This window comes from Humulus lupulus, chromosome 8, assembly GCF_963169125.1.
Source record: "Humulus lupulus chromosome 8, drHumLupu1.1, whole genome shotgun sequence".
Lineage (NCBI taxonomy): Eukaryota > Viridiplantae > Streptophyta > Magnoliopsida > Rosales > Cannabaceae > Humulus > Humulus lupulus.
In genome coordinates, this window is record NC_084800.1 from 20,749,005 (window position 1) to 20,774,991 (window position 25,987).

The window sequence follows — 25,987 nt, forward strand, 5'->3', positions numbered from 1 at the left end:
AAAAAAGTTAATTTTTATATTCACGGGCATAAAACTCCACAAGTAAGTAAAAAAAAAAAGTTAAAAATATACAAATCTCATCCAATATTATAAACATAATACCATAAATAAAAATACTCTCAGTTTTTTTTTTTTAAAAATCATGTAAAAATATTTTTATAAAATATAAATGACAAATAGATTAAAATTATAAAAAAAAAATATCAAAACATATTAAAACTAGTTACTAATGCGGTATAAAAAAAATATTACAAATATACGGTAAAAAAAACTCTCATATAAATGCAAACAAAAAAAATATGCCGTATAAAACTGTCATATTCTTGTAAGTTTTAAAAAAAATCACATATTTTGTATAATTTCCCTGTATTTTTCATCTTTTGTGGTGTGTTTGTTTTGTTTTGTTGGACTTGGAGTTGGGCCAATTTATGTGTCTCGGTTTTATTGGACTTAAATTATGTATTATTAAAAGAGAAGTTATATATAGTTTCTAAATTTATGGGAAAAAAAATAATTTTACAAAATATGGTAAGTTTTGGAAAAAAATTTTAAAATATGGTAAATAAATTACCATATCTTATTTTCTCTTCTCTCCTCACGATCTCTCTCTCTTCATCTCATTTCTTTCTTTCTCCTCCCCATTTCTTCCTCATTTTTTATTTTCTTCCTCACGATCTCTCCTCAGATTTCTTCCGGCGATGTTACCGACGACGACGACGACGAACTAATTTTCTTCTTCTTCTTTCTTTCTTCTTATTCGGTCTTTCTTATTCTTCTTTTTCTTTCTTCAAATCTAGTTTTATTCTTTTTCTTCTTTTTTACATCTGATTTTGAACTTCATATTTGATTTTTCTGGGTTTTTTTTTTTCTAAATATGTTTAAGTAACCAGGTACTTGACTTCATATTTGATTTTTTCTTGGTTTTTTTTTTTTTTTTGAATCTGTTTAAGTAACCAGGTACTTGACTTCATATTTGATTTTTCTGGGTTTTTTTTTTCCTTTCTAAATATGTTTAAGTAACCAGGTACTTGACTTCATATTTGATTTTTTCTGGGTTTTTTTTTTCTGAATCTGTTTAAATAACCAGGTACTTGACTTCATATTTGATTTTTCTGAGTTTTTTTTTCTTTTTAAATCTGTTTAAGTAACCAGGTACTTACTTCATATTTGATTTGATTTAAGAAATGTACTTTAGAAAAGTTGACTGCTATTATTTAGTGTAGACTAGGGTAGTATAAGAAGGTAGGTAGTTGAATATTTTATGGTACTTTTAACATATGAAAGCTTAGGTTAGCTGATTAGTTTTTTTGGTTGAAAATGGCAAAAGTTGTCAAAAGGTTATTCTCTGTGATGTTTAGATCAATTGGATATAGGTTTAGCAGCTAAACGTTCATCAAATAAGGTTCTAACATAAATATTTATGTGTTTATTAATTATTTAAAGAAATAGAACTAGAACGTTTGCTCAAAAAATGTATCGATAGGTTTACAAAATTTATTTAGAATACAAGTACAAGAAATAAAAAACAAGCAAACAAAACTTTTGATTTTTCTGGGTTTTTTTTTTCCAAATCTGTTTAAGTAACCATGTACCATGACGCCTGAATCATTTTATCTATATCAGATTTCTTTAAACCTAGGCGTAACCAGTTACAATAGCAATTAATTTAGATTTTTTTGTTTAGATTTGATTTTGTTTTGACACTTGACTATGCAACCAGGTACCATAGCAATTAATTATTTTTTTTAGATTTGATTTTTTTTTTCAAACCTCGCTGTAATCGGTTACCATTATAAAGTGGTACGTGAGCATTCAGTAGGTCGCGAGACAGATATGTCCATATCCGGTGAACAAAACAAATTACACTTTGTAAAAAAGTATAAACCCTTTATATATTCCTTTTATTTATTTGGGGAAGAGAGAGACTTAAAAGTGCGGCAAAGTGGCCATTACAGAGGATATGGCAAGCCTCCATTAATAGTAGAGGAATTGACGACAAGGGAAAACTCCCCCATTCACACGCTGAAAACCCATTACAAGGAAGAAAAAGGGGTGCAAAAATGGTGGACGAAACTACGACTAGACATAGGCGAGTTGGGGTGCAAAAAGTGTAATTGTCTTCTTCAACGCCGCATCGCACCACTTCCAGAGAAGAAAATCCATATATGTATTAAGAAACAAAAAGCTCCCAACAAAACGCAGAGGATCCTTTCGGGTCTCCAGCCAGAAATTGTTGCTGATTGTTCTCCAACTGGGACTCATCATCCATGGCCGTGGTTAGTGGTGGCACTCACGGTTGCCGACGTAAACAAGATCAAACTCCCCCATCATCCCGGTCTATAAAGCTTTGAAAATCGATGGATCATTAAGAAGATTTGAGGTGCTGCCGGAAGTGAATACCGTAAAAATAAAAAAAGTTTGAATAGTATAAAAGAAAAAAGTACCGTCTAACCGTATTTTTGTTTTATGTTTTTTTTTTTTTGCTTAAAACAGTTTTTTGTGTAAAATTCCCAAGATTATTTATATAGCTTGTCTCTTTTTTATTTGTTTATTTGTTTTAGTATATTAGACTCTCTGTTTCTCCCTCTTTCTGATATCTCTTTAATTTTTAAGTTAGTAATAATCATGTCATTTTCTTCATTTTTCTACATCAACGCTTCCTTGATATTGTTATTCTTATATTAAAAAAATAGTAGTTTATTGAAAACATTAAACTATTAATTTAAAAAATATTAAAGAAACAGAATAAATACAAAGGTATAAACTTTTTCAGTCTTCACATTTTGGTTGACTGCTGAGAAAATTGATGAGAAAGAAAAAGTTTTTCAGTTGTCTTGGCTGTTTTAGATGAATTTTCGTTTAAAGCTTTTTCATCATTAGAATAGAAGGAAAGTATGAAACTGAGTCGAAAGAATGGATAAAAATTAACACAGATACATTAAAATAATAAAAAATAGATACCAAAAAAAGTATAAAAAATAAAATATGGTCTACAAATATATGGAAAAAAAACTCCCATAAAAATATAAATAAAAAAATATGCCATAAAAAACTTTAAAAAGAAAACTGCCATATTTTTCAAAGTTTATAAAAAATTCTCATATTTAGTGTAATTTTCTCTTATTAAAATTATATTAAATCTAGCAAAATTAAAAGAAAAAAGGAATTACTCTTCTTCATACAAAAAATATTTATATCTCACTTTTATAGTAATTTTTTTTATTTATTGTTTTTAGTACAATTTTTATTATATTTTCAGTAATTTGGTTACATTTTTTAAATATTTTAGGTTTACATAACTTTTAAATGTAATCGTCAAATTAAATTAAAACGAGATTTTTTCTTCAGTTTTAATTAAAAAGGGAAGTTATTATGGTTAACCCACAATTTTCTTCCTTACCATGTAGTACTAACTTATGTTCTTAACATTTCCGACATTAATTCTTGTTTTACTATATTGTTTGATTTATCTGCGATTTAGTTTAAGTTTACATGTGTTTCAATAATTAATATAATCCTTTCGGTTTATATCCATTTTATTTTTAAAATATATGGAATTTGATTTTAGTGTATGTTTTTGTTACTTGGATATTAGGTTTGATTGACTAAACATTTTAGATTTAAAATTTGATTCATGCGAGTGGAGAAGACAAAACTTTTTGTAAATATAATAATCTTGCATTATATTCAAGTTTAATTAAAATAATAAATTAACTTTATTTACACATTTCATAAACGAAATGATTTTAAAATATTTTTATTTAATTTTAAACTTATTATTATAGTTGTAAATAGAAATTAACTATGTGGTATATTAATTTAATTTCTCAATGCCTAACAATATGATTTATTCCCATTAAAATATAAAAGAATACATCATCAATGATTTGGCATGATATTTAAATCTGAAATCGAACTATAAACCAACTGGTTTATGAATTATAATTGTAGTTGTAGTCAAGTATTGCATATTATAATTTAAAATGATCTATTTCATACATTTAAAAATACTAGCCTACTGTTTGTTTTCCCTCTTCTTAATAGTATAAAATTATAATGTGACTAATCATATCATTATATCTAAATGTGACTAGACAAAAAACAACTTATATGCATTATTTCTAATTGATGATAAGTAAATAAAAAACTAAACAGTTTATAATATTTGACATTAATAATAATAAATGTTTATTTTTACATTATATTTAAATGAGATGATAGTAAAATTATAATATAACTTAGTATGTATAGCCACGAGAGCCATATAGAGGGATAGTTGTGAGTATCGAGCTCATGAGAACTCCCCCCATAGTTCATCATCATGTGGACTTTTAGGCAAAGAACAAGATGAGATTACACTCTCATCCCTCCAAATGACCTCATTCCTGATCGAGTTGCCTTAAAGAGGCCCATAAGAAGGAGGTTAGGTTAAGCCAACCCATGAAAAGGTAACCATCTCGCTCTACAAGAAGACACCTGACAAGAACGCGGTGGAGGTCCCTCGGAGAAACAAAGTGCGATTGTTGGTTGAATCCCTAAGATCGCACTAATACTATGCAGAGTTTACATGTGAAGACCTGCCAATAGATTGTGATGACAGTAAAAGCAAAAGACATGTCTACTTGTATTTCTTTCTACTTTTCTACTTTCTACATTGTTGAAAAATATAAAAAAAAATATATCTGGAAATATAATTTAAATAAAAAGTGCATCTAGTTTAGTAGTTAGTCTCTTAACTACTAGGGAGGAGATTAAGGTTCAAATTCTCATCTTCATTTTTTAGACTTCCTCCTCAAATGTGGGTCGGCAAGGCCTAGCTCATATTTTTACACGGGCCGCCCCAAATTTTTAAAAAGTACAATAATATGGATGTGCCGAGCTGAGTCAACCCACATTTACAACTCTTACAACTTATATTTTTTTTTTTCAAGACTTCACGATGAAATGAGTATTAGTTGTTATTCTCAAAGTGCAAGAAGGGGAATGAGTGAGTAAGATAAAGAGAGATATGCCTACGATACTTTACTCAACTTGAAAAGAGGTTACTTGTTCCTTTTGTTTATGAAAATATTGATTATTGGTTACTAGTTAGTTTCAACGAAGCTAAAAAGATTGCTCGTTAGTGCTTAGTATCATATTCATTAATAAAACCAGCAACATGTATTGTTGTTTATTTTATTTTATAAAAAAAAATATATTATCACCAAAAGTTACTTACGGGTATTTATATAATTTCAAGAACATAAATAGCAACAAAAATTACTAGTTGATTATATAAATATAACTATATATTAGTTTCAACAAGGAAAACATAAACAAATGTTACTGGTAGTTATTTATCTCAGTTGATAACCCTACTTCTAGTAACAAAAGTTACTTGTTCGATTTTTATCTAGTTTAGCAAGAAAATCATGAACAACCTTCATTTAAATATTAGTTTCAACAATCCAAACCACTAAATCGTAGTGGTTGATTTCATATATCAATTCTAGCTTGAGAATTATGAACAAAGATCAGACACATAAAAATTTAACAACCTGAACTAGAAACAAAGATTATTGCACATATATATTTTAACATTAAAATCATAAATAAAGGTTATTATTGGTTGGTTTTTCTTATCAGTTTTAGCAACTCGAATTAGCAATAAAAAATTGAGATTTTTACATAAATTTTTTAGTTTTGCTAAAAAATTACAATTTTACGATCAAATTTTGTCTTCTTTCAATTTGACTGTTATAAGGAAACTTTTGTCTTTTTTTTCAAGTTATTTTTATGTAAATATATATACATTCACGTGATAATTATTATTAATTCTACAGCTTTCCAAATGTCATCTAATAGTTTATTTATATTCTTATTATATATAAATTTATGATTTGATTAGTATTAAATACATTAAAAACTTGTAATAAATATAAATAAAAGACAACTGAAAACATTAAAAATAATAAAAAAAAATACCATTAAAACTTAGTTATCATAATTATCTTTTGTGGAGTGCAAATCTCTTTGGTCAAAGTTGAGATATGATAATATTGTGAGATTAATTTTGATTGATTGTCAAAAAATTACTTTGGGTAATAATTAATATTAACATAATAAATATGATTAATTCTAATTGATTTTCAGAAAATCACTTTGCATAACTGCTGATATTACAAGAATAAGTATAATTAATTCTGATTAATTTTAAAAAATTAAGGCATGTTTGACATTGTTTTCTGTTTTTTGTTTTCAAAATTGCGTTTTCAGAAATGAGAACAAAAAACATTTTTTTGTAATTTAAAAAAAAAATAACAGGTGTTTGGTTAATGTTTTCTAAAAATAATTTTTTAGTTTTATTTTTAAAAAAAATAATCTTAAATAAAAGATTAATAAATATATTTATAAAGAGAATTTTTTTTTAAATTTTGTAATAATTATGAGATAAAGTAATATGAAAGAAAAAATGATGAAAAATAAGAAGAGAGAAAGTAAGTACATAAATTTTGCAGAAGAAAAATTGAGAAAAGATAAATTGATGCAAGAAAAAAAATGAGAGAGAAAAGTGATGAGAGAGAAAATGACAGTATAAAAAAAATGAGGAGAGAGAAAATGAACATATAGGAAGTGATGAGAGAAAAATAATGAGATAATACGTGATGAGAGAGAAAATACGAATATCAAAAGTGATGAGAGAGAAAGGGATGAGAGAAAAACTAATGAGAGATAAATTAATGAGAGAGAAAGTGTTGTGAGATAATAATAATTAAAAATGTTATGTGAGAAGAAAAAAAATTACAAAAAAAAAAATTTAAGAACAACTAAAAACAATTTTTTGTTGTTCTCAAAATTTTATGTTTTTTGTAACTTTGTTTATAAAAATAGTTTTATGAAGACAATGTCAAACACCCTTACTTATTTTCAAAAAACAAGTTTTAGGTTTTAAAACAAAAAACTGTTTTTTAGTTAAGGAGTCAAACGCCCTCTAAGATTTCAGATTTGTTGGATATTTGAGCATTAACACGCATTTTAAACTTTTCATGAAGCCTATAAAAAGATGTTTCTCCTCTCATTATAGGAGACATGGATACATAGTATCTCACACAATAGTCATAGTCTCTTTCGAGTTCGCCTTAGGAGACAGTGTTTTCGTCTTGCTTGATAGTTGTTGTATCCTAGGAAGTAGTTGCTCACGAATCATCTAACATCGTTCAGGTAAAATGAGCAAATCTACTATAAGGAAAGCGCATTTTGCGTGGCTCGACTTTGATTTATTATTTCTATTGTATTTTTTGCATTTATGTTATTCAATTAAATATATTAATATATATTTCATTCTTCTCCATTATATTGGTTGAATTTAGTAAAAATTTTGGTGTTGTTTGGTAGCACTTAAAAAAATAGTTATTTATTTAAAAATTTGACAATTAAACACAAAATAGTATTTAATAACTCTATTTTTATTTATTATTTTTTAAAATTTTAATTAAAAATCATTAAATTTTGAAAATAAAATTTTCTCACTTTCAAAATTTTTTTAAATCATTTTTAACTTTTCATTTTTATTTGGTGTTGTTTGGTAACACTTTAAAAAAATAATTTTTTATTTATTTAATTAATTAAAACTTTTTTTTGTAAGTATTAACAAACAACTTCATTATTTCACCAATATATTATTTCTAACAGATTTTAATGGTAGTTTTTAGCCCATTAGTGGATGACTTGGGTGGTGTCTTTGGGTTTCATCACTTCACTAGTGGCGAGTTTGGTTACCAAATTCATTTTTGTCTTTTTATTATGTCTTAACGTCTTTTTTTACGTGCTACATGTTGATGTGTTCAAATCTTTATGGTTGTCTAATGGAGGGGTTTTTTTTTAAAAAAAAAAAAAGAGTAATATAGGTTTTAATAATTATATTTAGGACTACAGTCCCTTTTTTTATGGTTCTTTAGCATTTATATTGTTTGAATTATGTTTTAAGGTTTTTTTTAGATTTATAATTACTAGATAAACATTTTTGTTCCTTAAAAAAAAATAAACATTTCCGAATTATAATAAAAAAATTATAAAGTATTATTACGAGGGTGCTTAGTAACACATATTAAGTTTATGAGGACCATCACACTTATTAAATTATAATAAATAAAACTTAATTTTAAATTTAAAATAAATGCCAATTTATATCGTCAAGTGCCTTGTACCATTAATCAAAACTTTATTTTACACAAAATTTCTTTTTTCTTATATAAGAAAAATCTCTAATAATATATTGATTGATTGTGTAATTTTATTTCCCAAGCCCATGATGCCTTTATGTAAGAATGGGATGGAAGATTCTAAAGCTTGCACAAGCTATGCCACCGACTAATCTAACCTAACCCAACGAAACTTCTCGAACTCACTCAATTATACCGAAAGAGTTTTCGTCCAATCTTCTTCCTCTCTTTTTTTGTTTTTATATATTTTACCCAAATTATCCTTCTCACAATCGACTCTGTTTTGCATTCATCCAATTCCAAATTCTTCTGCAATATCACACACTCGCCCATGGCTGAAGACGGCGCCGTTACGGTCTACAATACCAACGCCATTACCGATGCCAAGAAGAACAACCCATTTTCCATTAAGGTTGGATTAGCTCAAATGCTTCGCGGCGGAGCCATTCTCGAAGTCGCCAACATCGACCAAGCTAAGCTCGCCGAAGACGCCGGTGCCTGCTCTATTATTGTATCGGAACCGGTCGTCCACCGAGGCATTTCCCGAATGGCCGAACCCTCTCTTCTCAAGGAGATTAAGCGAGCTGTTTCGATCCCTGTTATGGCGAGATCCAGAGTTGGGCATTTCGTCGAAGCCCAGATACTAGAAGCCATCGGCGTCGATTACATCGACGAGAGCGAAGCTCTGGCTTTGGCGGACGAGGAGAATTTCATCAACAAGCACAATTTTCGAACCCCGTTCCTCTGTGGGTGTCGAAATCTAGGGGAGGCTTTGAGGAGGGTTAGGGAAGGCGCCGCCATGGTAAGGACTCAAGGGGACTTAACGGGTTCTGGTAACATTTCCGAGACAGTACGGAGCCTGAGGTCGATAATGGGGGAGATAAGGGTTCTGAACAACATGGACGAAGACGAAGTCTTTGCGTTCTCGAAGAAGATAGCGGCACCCTACGATCTGGTTGCGCAAACCAAGCAAATGGGTCGTCTTCCCGTCGTTCAATTTGCCGCTGGAGGGATTGTGACACCGGCTGACGCTGCGCTGATGATGCAATTGGGCTGCGACGGAGTTTTCGTGGGTTCGGAGATTTTCAACTCTTCTGATCCATACAAGCGTGTTAGGGGCATAATTCAGGCTGTTGGGCACTACAATGATCCCCATGTGCTTGTGGAAACGAGCACTGGTCTGGCTGATGCCATGGCTGGTCTCAACCTCAATGAAGACAGGATCGAACAGTTTTAGCCATGGCGGTCTCTGAAGCTATATACTTACAAAGTGAAGGGTTCCTTTGCTTGTTTTTGGGCAGTAGAGCTAGTTTTACTGTATTCGATACTTTTATATCAGTTTTACTTCAAATCTGATCATAAACTTGCTTTTTATATTGTGTTGAAGATGAGTGAGAATAATATTCTGGTTTTGTTCATAGATCTTGTGGTTTAATCTTGTTCTCTAATAATTGACAAGGTACCAAACTTTTAGTTCTATCAAACGATTCATTGTTTACTTACTACAATCTAGTGTGATTGATTTGGTGGTAAATTGCTTTTGAGTCATGCTTTTAACTTTTTAATGTAGTTATCATGTATGGAAATATTAAGATGGTGCTATTTAGAACAGCAAAAGATGCTACTAGTTCACTAGATTGTAACAGGAAAATTCACAGGATTTAAATCGGCTCTGAAAAAGATATCAAAAGAATCTAGTGAAAGGAGACGAGGATATTTTATTTTCAGAGAACACGCAGTGCCTTATAAGTAATATATGTATCAGCTTTAAAAATAAAGGACAAATAATAGGAATAAAAAAAGGAGGAAAAAAAAAAGACGGACAGGTACGCTTATTTATAAATGTTTTCAGAAGTGTTTGATGTTTCTGCATTATGCTTGTGCACAAGAGATCTGGTCACTGAAATAATTTCACCTAATGAATCTTTCTTCTACATTACTCAGCATATGGGTCAACATGGTGATTGAGTGATTCTACTCATAGTATACCCTTGCTTACATTTACAGCAGCAGAGTAACATTAGAAAACTGATGTAAAGCAGGAAAAGATGTTGAGATTCCTATCACTTTTTTTTTTGGTTGCTAGAACTTCGAAAAGTATCTTCTATAATTTTTAAGACAATGAATCAAAGCAGCCCAACAAAAACAACTTTCAGATGAATAAAAAAGCATAAAGGCATCAACTGAAAATCATCCATTTCCTTGATCTGTTTGGTGATAATGTATTACAAATCTTATATCAAGGCATCAAGTAATATTGCAACTGAAATTATTTTTATCCTTTTGAAAAATTGTAATCATGCATCAAATAATGAACATAAGTTATTGCAAATTAAATCCCATTAGACAATTTCTCTTCTTGCTTTTCAAAGATTGTGGTATCTGCTTCAATACTGCCATTGTTGAATAAGCACCTCAGAGCAATCTCATAAGCAGCAAAAATGGCACCATTCACCACAAATGCTCTAGAAACTGCAGTACCTAACCCTCGCCATAGCACATTGATTCCTTCACGTTTCACACTCTTCTGAAAACAATCAATAATACCAGTATACTTCAAAGGAGTAGAAGATGGAGACTGAGCCTGTAATCTGGTCTTGATAACATCTAATGGATAGCAGCAAATCCAGCTAGCAACTCCAGCCAGTCCTCCAGAGACCAACATTGTCTGTAGGCTTTCTTGGCCGCCTTTTCTGCAGCCCGGATGAAGATGCTCTCTCATATACTCATAAGTCGAAAAATAAACACCATGGGCAGGTGCATCTCTAAGAACAGTTATGGTAAAACCTCTATACATTCCTCTCAAACCTTCTCTTTTCATTATGCTTTTGACAACACTTACAGGGCCTTTATATGGTTGAACTTTCTTTGTTTTCGCTTGGCCTGTGCCCTGCAATTGAAGGCGAATCTTAACAAGTTCTACAGGTGCGAGCATTAGACTTTGAAGCGCACCAGTACCAACTCCTCCTAGAGCCACTCCTTTGTAAGAAGGAGGGTCCTTAGGTGAAATGGATGAGTCAAATGCTCGAGAGAGGACTGCATATATCTGGAAAACCATGGCATTCTGAACATAAAGATAATTTGTCAGTTCGGTGTAAGGCTACTACTACAATACTTGTTGAAAATACATTATTCACAAGGATGGAAAACTGAAAGTGGCTACACATAAACTGTTTCTCACATAAGAGAATGTCGCAACATATCAACAAGGTTCCATGTGTGACATATGGAAATGGAAATTGTAAGTGTTTGGTTGAAATTTTTGGGACTTTAAAGATCCGAAACGGCTAGTTAGTAAACAACACTGGCTCTTTGTCTCTACCCTTCTATGTCTCCCATCTTTGTTGTCAAAACTTTTCGTCATCAAGACAGCTTTCATGCGTTGATAAATATAAGATGCCACACACAAATGAACACCACAGTTTTATTATTTTGGACTAAACAGACATAGATTCTTGTAAGAATATAGAGTAACGAAGGTTTTCAGTATGACATGTATAGTGTTATTTCAGAGATGAAAAAGGAAAGCACAGAAGTTTCTTCTAGTGTTGGTTTTGTCGCAGAAAACAGATTGCTTTAAGCTCGCGAACCATTTACCAAGATTTTTCCAAAACAATATGTACAGACAGACGTACAGTAATATATTCTTTTGCCTCTACCTTTAGAAAGATAATGGATATTATGTTCTGGTAGCTAGGGCTTCTTTGGCCAATTCTTAAAGATTCTTTCAATCAAAACGCTCATAATAAGCTGAGAATAACCCTTCACTAAACCCCCTCGAATGCATACTCAGCCCCCGCTACTCCAATAAATTTCACAACAAAAAAACAATAAACATTGTACCTACCAATCCATCAAGATAGATAAAGGGCAAGGCACAAGGAAAAATATATATATATTGAATTTAATACTGACACAAGAAAATATTTTGGAACAAAATCAATCTGGATACAACAACAAAAGAGAGAGTGACACTTGAGCTGACCTGAAAAGTGACAGAGGCCAAAGGTGCTGCCATGCCCCTGTAAAGGGCACCAGGCCCTTCGGTGGAGACAACATTTCGAAGGATGCTAAAGGCTGAACCCGTGTGCAAGTGTTGCTGTTGTCGAATTCGGAGTGTGTCAAGGGGATAACCAGAGATTATACCAGCAATGCCTCCAAACCCTCCAGCCACAAATTCTCTACCCCAACTGCTAGCAAGAAACTCTGGCCAAAAATCCATCTTCTCCTTTATCCCATTAAGCCTTTTGGCTTATTTGAGAGAAACCCAATCCTTCTTTTGCCTTAAGGAGCTTTAAAAATGATTCCTTTTGCTTGCACGGCTCAAACTCTTCCTATATATATCTTGTGAACAGCATTTGGGTATGGATTATATTGACTATAAATCTACTTACCAAAACAATTTCCATCAAAATTTCTTTTGAAGGCTTCTTTGTGTCACCAAATGCTGTATATTTAAGTTATTTCATATATATATATATATACATATATTTTTAAAAAATCACTTCTTAAAGAGCAAAAGAAAAATCCCATATACCTACCATTCTCTCCTGAAAAACCAAATAAAACAACTCTCAATCTTCCTCCACTTCTTAAGACCCTTATAATAGACTACTCCTAGAAAAAAGAAAATGAAAAAGAAGGAGAGAAGATTGAAAGAAAAGAGAAAAATAAATTCCAGAATTAACAGACACCAGAGGTTTCTCTCCCAATTCTTAATTTAGAACGAAACAAAAGCCACCGGTTGCTATTTTGTTGGTAATTGTAGTCTGGGAAATTGGAAAGAAACGGCCAAGTGCTGTTTCAAGGGTGATATATGTGGGGACACGTGGACCAACACAGACTGTCCACGTTTCAGTGTCAGCCCTCGTGTGACCCTACTTCCGACATAAATATATACTTTTAAGAGGAAAAAAGGGAGGTGGTTTTGTGATTCCGAGTCACTCCAATCCAATTTGAAATTTTTTTTAGTGGTGGTTTGGTGAAGATGCAATGGAAAGTTAATAACATAAAAATATCATGGGCTCTTATTATTGACAGGGTGCAGAGTGGTGTGCCCAACCCAAGTGGGGTCTTTGTCCTTATCTGTCTTCGTAGGTTGGCTTTGTAGTCACAGAGTTTGTAAAACACACGTCTCTTTTCTATTAATTGGGTTTTTAAGAAAAAAAAAAAAGAAAAACTCTTTTTTTTTTTAAATTGAGAAAAAGGTTTTGAGTGTTACGTAAATTGGAATGAAAAGACTAATGCAAAATCAAGTCATTTTTTCTTCACTATAGATCTTTGGTAATGAAAAGTGATGCAATATTTGGTTGGTGAGAAGACATTACGTGTGAAAGTCAATCACATGTCCATGTATTGGGCACGTGTGGAAGAGTTTAGAATAATGATAAGATCAACTCACGTTAAATATATTTTAGTCTCATCCTCAAATAAATAAATAAGATAATGACTAACTCCAAAACAAGATGATAACCTATTAATCAGTACAAAATTTGTGTTTTAATTAAATAATGTTAGCCTAATTACCCGGAATCAAATTCTATCGTCTAGCCTAAAAATTGAAAATGATGTTTGTTTTTGTTTTTAATTAATACGATATGCTCACTCATAAACTCTCTCTCAAGTCTAAATCATTCTAGTGAATACAAAATTGATGGGCAGAAAATATCATTTAGATTTTTTTTTTGGTTCAGCTTCAAGTATATTAATTATATTTTTCTTCTAACTCTGTGAAAATGTTACTATTTAGCAACACTTTAAAGTTGTCATTTTATAAGTTTGTCCAATATTCCTTTCAATCTCACATTTAAAGTAATGAGTGAAAATAAACAAAAATGAATTTAATTGCTGAATTGGGAGGGAACAAGTTGGAGGGGAAAATATAGGTTTTCTTTTTTATTCAGCATCAAATCAAGGAAGGAAAAATCATATTCAAAACCACATCAAAACAGTATCAGAGAATATAGTGATCCAAATTATGGGCTTCACTCATTGTCAGTAGATGCATTAAAAAAAATTGGGATCTGACTTGAAGAATGAAACTAAGAATCTTAAAGAAAAAGATGATAATTTAAATAATGATACTTTTTATAGGAAAAGATGCCCTATGCTTGTATTGTACAATTATGATAAGTTGTTGAATTGTTCACAACCGATATTTTTATACTAATGTTCTACTTTATTTTTTAAAATATTTCACTAAAACACCACTATATTTATTTCACAAATAATTTTTACATTTCACCATACACTATTATATTTTCTCCGTATTATTTAAATATTATATTTTTAATATTTTTATTCATTATAAATATTTTATCTTATTAATAATAATATCTCTATATCTTTTAACATTTATCTATATATAATATCAAAATATAATTATACTTCTTTTACATTATTCCAAAATAAACTAAAATATAAAAAAAAATCTCAATAGAATAATTATAACAAAATACAAAAAATAATATGTATATAAATACATAGGCACACAAACATATATATATATATATAAGTTTTAATTTTTTTTAAAATATATAATATTTGTTGACTGGTTTTTTCGCCAACAATCAAAATAAAATAAAAACTTAAAGAATAAGAAATAAAACACTAGATTTTATATGGTTCAAGTTATTAATTAACCCAAGTCCACGAGTCACTTATATTAGGATAATGAAGAACTTGCAAAACTCAAGTTCTCTTAGTTTTCAAGCAGCGTTTGTGCTCATTCTGAAAAATGGAAATAAAATATTTTACAATGTGTGACCATAACCCTATTTATAGGCAGTTAGCAAGATTAATCTTATTAATTGAAGCTGATTACAATTATCTTCTCTTAATGAGGGTTGTTATTACATAAATAAACATTATGCATTTACTAAGCTCGTGGTCCCCAACATATCTTGGGTGGGCCTAGTACGAGGAGTCTTAGCCCATTGCTTTATTGGGGAAAACACCTTTGACAGTGTCAGGATGGTAGCTGCACGTTTTTCCATGTCACGCGGTATCGTGAGACATCCTATTTGTCACTTGTACAAGATCAACACCTTGATATATGTGACAGTTGGGTGTCAGAAAATTGTATGTGGTCCAGGACGTCTCTTTGCCTGACACCTGGCAATTGTTCTCTTGGTCCGGAGAAAGGTTCTCGCGTGCTTGGAGAAAGTGATCATGGATGAAATTATTACAACATGAGACTTGGAGCACTACTCTTTGAAAAAGGTTCTTGGGAGGAAATGCCTTTGGAGGATGTACTCCTTCGGTGGTGGTAAACGATCATGAAAAGTGGACTCAGTTCCTGTGGAAATATAGACAGCTTCCGTGGAGCCTTAAACCACTTCCATGGGGTATTAATCACTTTAATTTTTTCCACGTGTCAATTGGTGAAGACACGGACAACAATATTATTTATAGTATCAAATATATATATAAGTAAGAAAAAAATAATAAAATACTTATAAAAGAATGAGTAGTTGTCTCTACATATAGAGAATGATTAGTGTATTGAGCTAAACAAAATTAGAGTAACTCATTTGATCATTTGATGGAGAGGCATTTCGTAATGCCCTGGTTACTCCAAGACTGTTACTGTGAACTTTAAAGAGTGATTAACTCGCTAAATGATTCATTAGGTTATAAACGTGCATCTAGGTGTCATTAATAGGCCGAGGTGAAATTTCGGTCAAAATGAATGGATATATTTTATTTAAAACATTAAACTGTACATGAGCCCATAAAAACGTTTACAAGTTATTTACAATCCAAAATGATCATTACAGTATAAAAATTACAACCTGCTGACCTAAGCGACAAAATATAGGGTTAATCCCTAGTTCCCCTGGAAAACACCTTGGCCGTGGTGGTCAAGCGGCCACATATGTACACATCACCACCTAAGCTCTCCACTCAAGGCTGGGTGAGCTTTTCTTTCCCTTTACCTGCACCACATAGCACCCATGAGCCAAGACTCAGCAAGAAAACTTATTACTGCATGTATACAATATCAATAAATGATTCTGATAATCATACTGAGGCTTGCAGCCCAATCAGATAAGTGAATATCAATAATGATTCTGGTAATCATGCTGAGGCTTTGTATTGCCTCAAATTTCCTAATAAGGTTTAGGACCTTGATTAGGAGGTCGGGAGGGTCATAATTGATTTATTATGGAATTAAATGATTATATGTATGTTTATGTGTATTAAATATGCATGTGAACCCATTTCTGATTAATTGGGTGGTTTTCATATTTTGGTCATTTTGGGCATATTTGGCATATATGTGGCATGTGTGTGGTGCTTCATTATTATTTGGTTATGCTAGGAGACAATCCTAGGAGGTAAGCTAGTGGAAAGTCACAACGGGATTTATACTTTATTCGAAGTGAGTCAAGGGGTATTTTGCACATTACCGGGTTATTGGGTAATGGGAATAAGTATTTGATGATAAATTATGAATTAGTAAGATCAGGGGGAAATTCAGGACGTTTTGACTATTTTACCCCCGGTGGTGTTTTTGGGATCCCGAGCTTTAGGATTTGCTTGAGACTACTTAAGCTTTAAGTAACCTGTTAAGAAATAAAAAGAATGTTATCTCTCCCTCAAAGTTCCATTTTCGACACCCGATCACATTTTCGAAGGAAACTTGAGTTTTAGGACTCGGATTCAAGCGAGGATCGAGGCATAACGATTCTAGGGAAGATTAGAAGCTTATTAGCTGGAGGATTTAGCTGGGAAACAACTCAATCGGAGGTAATCCAAGTTTTAAGTTCTAAGTTTTTAAAGTTTTTAAGCTTGAATTGGATTTTTGTGTTTTGATGAGTTTTTTATTGAATAGAAGCTTGGGTTTTGTTGGTTTTGGATCATGGGGATGTTTGTGAACTTTGATTTCGGAATTTGGAGATGTTTGGGTAGGTTTTTGGAAGGTATTAAAATGGTAAAAACGAGGTTTTGGCTGGGTTTCGAGGTGGGGTTGCGGCCCTTTTCTTGGGCATCGCAGCCCGAGCTTGGTGCAGGTGAGTGGTGCTGCTGAAGGGCCTGGGGGCCGCGGCGCTTGGGGAGGCGGGCCACGACGCTTGGGGCAAGTGCTTGAGGCTGGCGCCTCTGTCATGGCTAGGGGTCGCGGCGCTTGGGGAGGTGGGTCGCAGCGCTTGAGGGCATTTGTGGTCAAAGTAGTGTTTTGATCATGGGAACTCAAACCTTAGGCCTTGGGATCGTTCCTACTACCCGGTTTAGTAGGATTCGATGTTCCAGAGGCTAGGTGTAATGTCCTACTTCTTTAGAGTCGTTACTAAGTGAGTTTAAAAACGTGCTTCCAACTCGCTAATTGAGGTTTTAGGTCAAACAGTGTAATTAAGCCATAAACAAAGGAAAAACTTTAGAAATAATAATTTCCATAGAAAATCATAAAAAGTTTTACACTTGGGATCCCAAAATACAGTTTAGAAATATTTACAACATATAAACTGAACCAAGTCGACTAAATGACAAAATCTAGGTTTATTTACAAGCATCTCCCAAAATCCTCTCGCTGTGGCAGCCAGGCTGGCCAAACATGTACACGCCGCCTCACGCCTGTTGTACTCATAGTTGGTTGACCTTCTCTTTACCCTTACCTGCACCACAGAGCATATGTGAGTCGAAGCCCAGCAAGAAAACCCACAAACAGATAATATATGCAACACATATATCAAGCATATAAACAGGCCACCAATGGGTTAAACACATACCGCCTAGCTGTCCCAGGCGTTTACCAAGCCCTGGGTTCGCGGACCACGCCGTGAGGATATCCCAGGTATCCTTTTAGGGACTCTCCCTGGCAACTCGCAGTCCACGTGCTCAACGCTGCTCCCGGCCCCTTGCCGTTCTCTGCCTTGCACTCAGCGTGCCCTTCGCCGTTCCCAGCCTCTGCCGTCCTCGGCCTACACCGTTCCCGGCTCTTGTCGATCATTCACACGATAGCATTCAAGGCATAACAAGCAAATACAGAATTCTAGCTAATTTAGTCAAAGGGCTACGCCCTGCAACTTAAGCACATTGGGCTCAGCCCTGCATACAAGTTATATGGGAACAAGGGTTTTCTCACCTGAGTCCCGAACTTTCCGAGTACTGATGCCTCGAGCACATTCCTCTAACTTGAGCCTCACCGAAACCCTAGTCACAACACATTAACAATATTCGTCCATTAAGTTATAATCCAATAAATAACTTCGAGCCATAACCCTAACCTCCGGGACCTTGAATTCTAGCAATCCGGGTGATAAAATCCATCCCGAGCCTTAGCCATTGAGTTCCCAAGCCTAAACACCCTTAAAAACACAAACTGGCACTAAGAGCCGCGACCCCACCCTCAAGAGCTGCGGCTAGCCTCAAAATAGAGGCTAGCACACCCCTGCAACACACACGGGCCGCGACGCGCATGAACTCCTCAGCCACACTCGGCCGCGCGTGCACACGGGCCGCGGCGCACCCCTCCTAGGGCCATGACCCTCACCTCCGAACCCATATTTTCTCACCATCTTTCCACACCTTTCCTCAAGCCAATCCACCCAAAAGCTGACTAACAATCCTAGATAACCAACACAGTTATTTCAGCTCAATAACAACACCAAGACCCCATTAAAATATGCTCCAAAACTCAGCTAGAATACCCAAAAATAGATCAAGCTTAACTAACATGCAATCCCTAATAACCAGTAGAAATTCAAGACTAAACCTTAGTAATTAGAACTTACCTTGCAGAGCTTAGTCCCTGAGTTTGATCCTCAATCCTCAATCCCCAAGCTTCAAGCTCCTAAGTTTTCTTAGCCCAATTCCTTGCTTAAGCTAGCTTACACCAAGATTTCCTTGAGTTATTTCTTAGAGAGTGAAGGAGAGAGAGATAAGGATGGTGAGAAGCTATCCTTAGTTCAGAAGGAGGAGTATAGGTCGGTTCCTTAAGTGTTCTGTATAGTTCTAAGGTTTGTCTAATTCAACTTATGTCTATGTGGTTACCTCAAGGCTCGGGGTACCAAAACGTCCCCGAGGGCAAAATGGAAAATTTCCCAAATATCCCCTCCTAGACATTCTATCATCAAATACATCTCCAAATATTTATTTTCATGTCCCGATAACCCCATAACACCTAGTACTCAAATTACCCCTCGACTCGCCCCGAGTCCGAATCTCAACCCTGTTGTGACTTTCTGGCTATCCGCTCCCCAAGACTGTCTCGGATCGTGCTGCACAGACATAACACATACATATCGCATTTATCACATTTATACCCCTAATATCCAGACGGGGCCCACATGCACATTTAACCCAACTAAACGTGCATCATTATCATATATTCACATTAATTCACACATTAACATATTAAAGCATTTATTGCCCTCAAGGCACACTAATCAAGGAGCCCGATTAGCAAATTCGGGTCGTTACACTAGGTCTTGGTCTGGGAACTTTTTATTACTCATTTTGATGAGGTTTTATATTATGGTTGTGACTAGGGATTGAAATCAGGATCGTGCTTGTGGCTCATTTATTGGTAACATGTGCTTTGACCAAAGGTAAGTAAACTGCACCCCATATGTGACATGCATGGTGATTCTTGAGGCATGTTGAGTTTAATGCCCCAAATTTCCTAATAAGGTTTAAGGCCTTGATTAGGAGGTCAGGAAGGTCATAATTGATTTATTATGATATTAAGTGATTATAAGTATGTTTATGTGAATTATATTATAATACAATGTTAAATGCATGCATATGGGTTCACATTTTATTATAAGGGTATTTTTGTAATTTGGAAAATTGAGGGCATAATTGTGTATTTTGGTGCATGTTTGTGATTAATTTATAATGCCACATTACAATGTGGATTTGTTCGAGCCATTCGGCATGAGACGATCTTGAGTGCAAAGTAGCAGTTTAGTCATAACGGGATTAAGTTTGGGGCTCAGGGTGAGTCTCGGGGTGATTTTAATGATTAGAGCATTGTCGGGAATTAAAGGGTAACGAGATATGGATTATTAGTGTTTGAGAATTTGGGAGAATAACGGGAATTGGAGGGTGTTAATTATGATTAACGAAATATGTGTGAAATGACGATTGTGCCCTAGACCATCTTAGATCGTGACTTAGACCATCTTCAATGGATGGTGTATAATTTGTGCCAAATTTGGCCAAAAGTATGTGTCAATGATATATTTGGCCCATTTTATGCATTTGTACTCCAATACACAAGGTGCAAACTAGCTAAAAAAAGTCAATATAACTATTAATGTTTATTGAAAATATATAAAAATATTTAATTTTTTTTAAAAGATAAATAAAAATTAATAATTTGTATTATTGAGTGGCAAAAAAGTTATTAGAAAATGTGATATTTATTGTGAGTCAAATTTAGCACATGCTATATTTTGTGTCAAATTTGACCCATATTTTAGACGATGATTGAAATTCAATTTTATGAATATGGGCTAAAAAAAAATTATAAGCTACTTTTATGGCACTCCATCCATTAGAGATGCTTTGATACTTCCGTCCTCACTCAAATTTTCAACAAAATAAGATTGAAATATTTAGGTGTCACTAAATTAGTAAAAAAAAAAAATTTATTGATTGGTTTAAATACGGTTGATATATAATATTAACGACTGCAATAAATAATATAGCCGATGATGAAGGAAACTTATAAATCCGCCTACACTATGTAAATGGTTAAAAAGACATACATAAAAAATTTGCTACAATTATTATAATAATATTTAATAAACATTATTATTTTGTTTATTAATTTAAAAATAATTATGATTTATTTCCATTTTAAAAAATTCCTCTTATATATTCCTTTTTAATATTCATTTCCCTTAATTCACCTTAATGACCAATGACCACATTAAAAAGTCAAGTAATATGAAAAAATCTTTTTATAAGCTATGTTTTTAAATTAATTAACTTTTGATTGTTAATTGAAGATTTTGCAATATTTTTCTTTTGGGTATAAAAGTAAATAAAAATGTTTATAAATTAACATTATAATATTCCTAACCAGTGAATTATACATAAAAAATAAACTAATATGTTTCATAATAATACAAATTAATTGAAATAAACTATTTTGTTTATGTATTACATGTACATAATGATATTAAAATGTAAATTTTTTTGTTTAAATATTTATATGATAACACATTTTTTCTGATGATACTGCGTAATAAATAATTTTGTTTATTTATTTACAATTTATGCATCCAATAACTTTTGATAATTAAAATTGTTTATATTATATATGGACTATGTTTATTATTTTTTGCATCTTTATAATCAACATACTAATAAAATAAACAACTTTGAGTTTGAATTGTACATGTTAACAACTTAGTTTTGTTTTTTAGAGAAAAATAACTCAAAAAAAATGTTTATATTATATTTATATCTCGTTTATGTTTATTATTTTCGACATCATTATAATAAATAGACTAATAATATTCATAAAGTATTTACATCATTCTTTTTCATGTTTATTATTGTGTGAATAATTAGGATTAACGAACAAATAAAATAAACACTTTTGTCTTTGTTATGTATTTATAAACAACAAAATATTTTTTTACATGAAACTAATTCATTAAAGTGTTTATATCATATTTGGTCAATATTTATTATTTTGTATATCACTATAATCAACCGACTAAAAAAGAATACAATTTTGTTTACTTTAGTAAAGTCGGTCAACCTTAAGAACGTTTGTAATACTTTCAGAATTATTTTTATCAAAAAATATATATATGAAAAATATTTATATGTATATTATGTAATTGATGTTGGTGATTTTAATTTATTTATGGATATTTAAGGTGAAAGTACCTAATTTATTATGTTTGTAGCACTTGAGTATCAAAGTTATTTATTTTGCAACGAAAGTACATTGCGTCCATGTTTTGGTGCATTTTAATACAATGAGATTTTTTTTTTTAAAATGGCTTTTTAGACATCAATGTGCAAAAATATGAGAGTTAAACTTTCTTTAATTTGTATGGGAAAATTTAATTAAGAAAAATTTAGTTTATGAGAAAACTAATCCTATATTGGAAATCAAAATTAATCAAAACAAATAAGCAAAAGGAGGAGAACTATGGTAATTAACATAGCCAAAACTCCTTCAGCCAAGTCCATCTTCTCTTTCATTTTGCCCTAGCCGCCTCACCATCTCCACCATAGCCAAAACTCCTCCACTTGGCTGCCTCACCATCTCCACCATCATCTCCGGCCACCCACCCTCACCACCTACCAAGAACACCCCAGCCGCACCTCCGTGAAACCCAGCCACTCCTCCACTCGGCTGCCTCACCATCTCCACAATCATCTCCGCCCACCCCCTTACCACCTGCCAAGAACACCCCAGCTGCACCTCCGTGAAACCCAGTCACCTTCACCACCTTAGGCGCGCACCTCCATGAAACTCAGCCAAGAACACCCCAGTCGCACCATCGACGAACACAAACTCAATTCGCGCATCTCTGCGCGATTCCATTCGCAAGCCCCCAAATCCAAAACGATGGGGATAGGCTGAGGTGAGGGATGTTCTAGTGGTGGTCGGAGGCGAGGAAGAAGGGTGGCGCTTGGGCTGTGTGCGATTTGTGGTGCTTGGAGCTGTGCAAAACAACGAAGATGGCTGGGTTTGCGACGGGGTTTTGCGCGTAGGGGATGGGGGTTTCTGGTGGTGGTCGGAGGCGAGGGAGGAGGTTGGTTCGTGGTCAGATCTGGTTTTTTTTCTTTCTGTCTTGAGACCTGTGGTAACTGGTTACCTTCACGTTATTTGTTTGTATATTTTAGGAGGTAACTGGTTACCTTCACATTCTGATGTGTGTGTATATTTCTGGGTTCTATATGGTAACTGGTTACCTAGGTTACTAAATCATACTTACTCTTCTTTTTTTTTCCTTCAAATATGATGTTTTTTTTTTTCATTTCTAATATGAGTGACTCGCCAACCTCTTATGATAACTGGTTATCCCTCTTATGGCAGTAAGTTACTAATCGCGCTGTAACTGGTTACCCCTCCTGATACATGTTATTTAACCTCTAAGATTATTTTTTACATAAATGTGAAAAAACACCAACAAGTAACTGGTTACCCCTCTAGATAAATGTTATTTAAGCTAGCTGTAGGATTTTTTTTACATAACTTTGATAAATTAATTAAGTAACTGGTTACCTTACCCAGGTTTTGAAAAAAAAAAACGTACAGCCTAAAAAAAATGTTTACAATAAATAAACACAATTCATATTACAAATAAAAAAAAATTTCAAAACAGCCATGGAAAAATTAAATATAAAAATAGTTATATAAAATTAATATAAAAAAAAATAAAATAAGCTAAAATAAATAATCAAATTACAAACATACTCTTCCAAATTCATAAAACTTGATTAAGAGTGAAAATATGGCATAAACAAACTTTTATAAAAAAATATGAGAAACTAAACCCATAAAAGTGAAATTAAAACAAAAAAAGCTACAGATTAACTTTTATTGAAAAAATGCCATATTTTTGCACAATCTATTAAAATTCTCATATAACATGTAATTTTCACTTAATACAACCGTCAATTCTCACCATTAAGTTCTATTATAACATGTAGGTGAAAGTACCCAATTAAATAAATATTTGTAGTGAAAGTACCTAATTAAAGGGACATTTGTGGTGAAAGTACCCAATTTAATATATATTTGCAGCGAAAGTACCAAAGTTATAAGTAAATTTCACGACATGGTGGCAGACTTAACGGCGAAACAAACAGATGCACTAAACTGCACCAAAACATGGACGGAATGTACTTTCACAAAAAAAAAAAACTTAAGCACTTATGTGTTACAAATACAATAATTTAGATACTTTCACCGCAAATATTTCATTTAACTATATGAATATGAATATCTAAGCCTGACTAAGGGTGGGGCAAGCGGGCATATGCCCAAGGACCCTCGATTTGACAAGACTTCAAAATTTTTAAAAATAGTAGATATATGCAACAAGAAAAATAAAATATATAAAAGTAGTAAATAACATGTCGCAAAACTTGGTTAGGAGAGTTGGCGAGAGACAAATCATGAATGCCATCCACTAAATTTTCCTTTTATTAATCAAAATAGTATATGTATATATATATAGTCGATAACAAACTTCTTTGTTAAGTATCGAGTAGTATAATTGTGTGAAAATTTTTCTTCAATCACGAGGTCACGTTCGAACTAGACTTGCTAAAATATATGTTCTTAGGATATGCAGTGAAAGTAACTAAATTATTGTGTTTGTAGCACTTAAATATCTAAATTATTTTTTTGGCGACGAAAGTATATTCCGTCCATGTTTTAGTACAGTTTAGTGCAGTTGTTTGTTTCGTCATTAAGTCCACCAACATAGTGTGAAATTTGTTTATAACTTAGGTACTTTCACCGCAATAATCTCTTAAATTGGATACTTTTGCCGCAAACATATTCTAAATTATATACTTTTGCAGCATATATATCTTTAATTTGGTGCTTTTGCCTACGTGCTACAGATGAACTTAACAGTGAGAATTTGCGGTTGTACTGAATTGCACAAAAACATAGACGGAATGTACTTTCGCCGTCAAAAAAATAACTTAGGTACTTAAGTGCTACAAACGTAATAACTTAGGTAGTTTCGTCGCAAATAACCATTTTTTTAATAAAGAGAAGTTTACATAAATATGAGAAAAAATTGATAGAGTTTTTATATTTATGGGCAACAAATAAATGCTACAAAATATGGTGAAATTAAAAAAAAAAAATTTAAAACAGGGGAATCGCATCAAATATAAAAAATAAATTATCATATTTTTATACTAAACTCTTTCACATTTTCTCATCCTCTCATTTCTCTCTCACGTTTATCTGTTTTCATTTTCTCCTTTCTCCATCTTTCCTTCTCCACTTGGTTCTTTCTTCTCATCCCTCTACTGCAGACACAGCCCCCCACCCCAAACGATGATGCAGCTCCACCGTCCTTTGGTTCTTTTTCTTCTTCTTCTTCTTCTTCTTCTTTCGTTGTCGTTGCTACTGGTTTTAATGTTATTCTTTTGGTTGTTCTTGTTGCTCTTCTTCTTTTTCACATTTGATTTTGCACTTTAGATATGATTTTTTTCTTCAAGCCCTAGCTGTAACTGGTTAACATCACGAGTTGTTTTTTGTTCAAATCTGATTTTTTTTCAGACCTATATAAGTAACCAGGTACTATGGTAACTAATTCTTTTTATTCATATTTGATTTTTTTTTTAGATTTACTTGTAACTAGTTACAATAACGATCAATTTAGATTTTTTTAAATATGATTTTATTTCCAGATTTAGATAAGTAACCAGTTACCATTGTAACTTTTTTTTTTTTTTCAAACATAGCTGTAACTTGTTACGATTATGATCATTTTATATTTTTTGTTTGGATCCTATTTGTTTTCAGGTTTGACTAGGTAACCGGTTACCATCGCAACTATTTTTTTTTCTTCAAACCTAATTGTAACCAGTTATCTTCACGATCAATTTAGTTTATTTTTTTCATATCAATTTTTTTCTCCAAATCTCACTAAGTAAGTAGTTACAATTCACCTAGTATTTTAATAATAGTACATTACTAACAAAATTAAAATGATTTTTATAGTTATAACCAGTTACTACAACACCACTTAAAAAATAAAATTGATTTTTATAGATATAATCACTTACCACACATTACTAAAAAAATTGACAGGGGAAAATGATCACTACCACAAAAAAAAATT

At 32.5% G+C, this 25,987-nt stretch overlaps 2 protein-coding genes across 2 annotated transcripts; one reads left to right on the plus strand and one right to left on the minus strand.

Moving 5' to 3' along the window:
• The first annotated feature begins 8,331 nt into the window (after positions 1–8,331).
• LOC133795902 (pyridoxal 5'-phosphate synthase-like subunit PDX1.2) lies at positions 8,332–9,621 on the plus strand. The gene has a single exon (XM_062233368.1). The coding sequence runs from the start codon at positions 8,533–8,535 to the stop codon at positions 9,436–9,438; it is 906 nt and encodes a 301-aa protein (XP_062089352.1). The 5' UTR covers positions 8,332–8,532; the 3' UTR covers positions 9,439–9,621.
• A 759-nt stretch (positions 9,622–10,380) lies between these two features.
• Positions 10,381–13,176, minus strand: LOC133795901 (mitochondrial arginine transporter BAC2). Its single transcript, XM_062233366.1, has 2 exons — positions 12,187–13,176; positions 10,381–11,265 (listed from the first exon to the last, which is right to left on the minus strand). Exons 1-2 carry the CDS (start codon positions 12,421–12,423, stop codon positions 10,534–10,536), a joined length of 969 nt encoding a protein of 322 aa, XP_062089350.1. The 5' UTR covers positions 12,424–13,176; the 3' UTR covers positions 10,381–10,533.
• Positions 13,177–25,987: the final 12,811 nt, after the last annotated feature.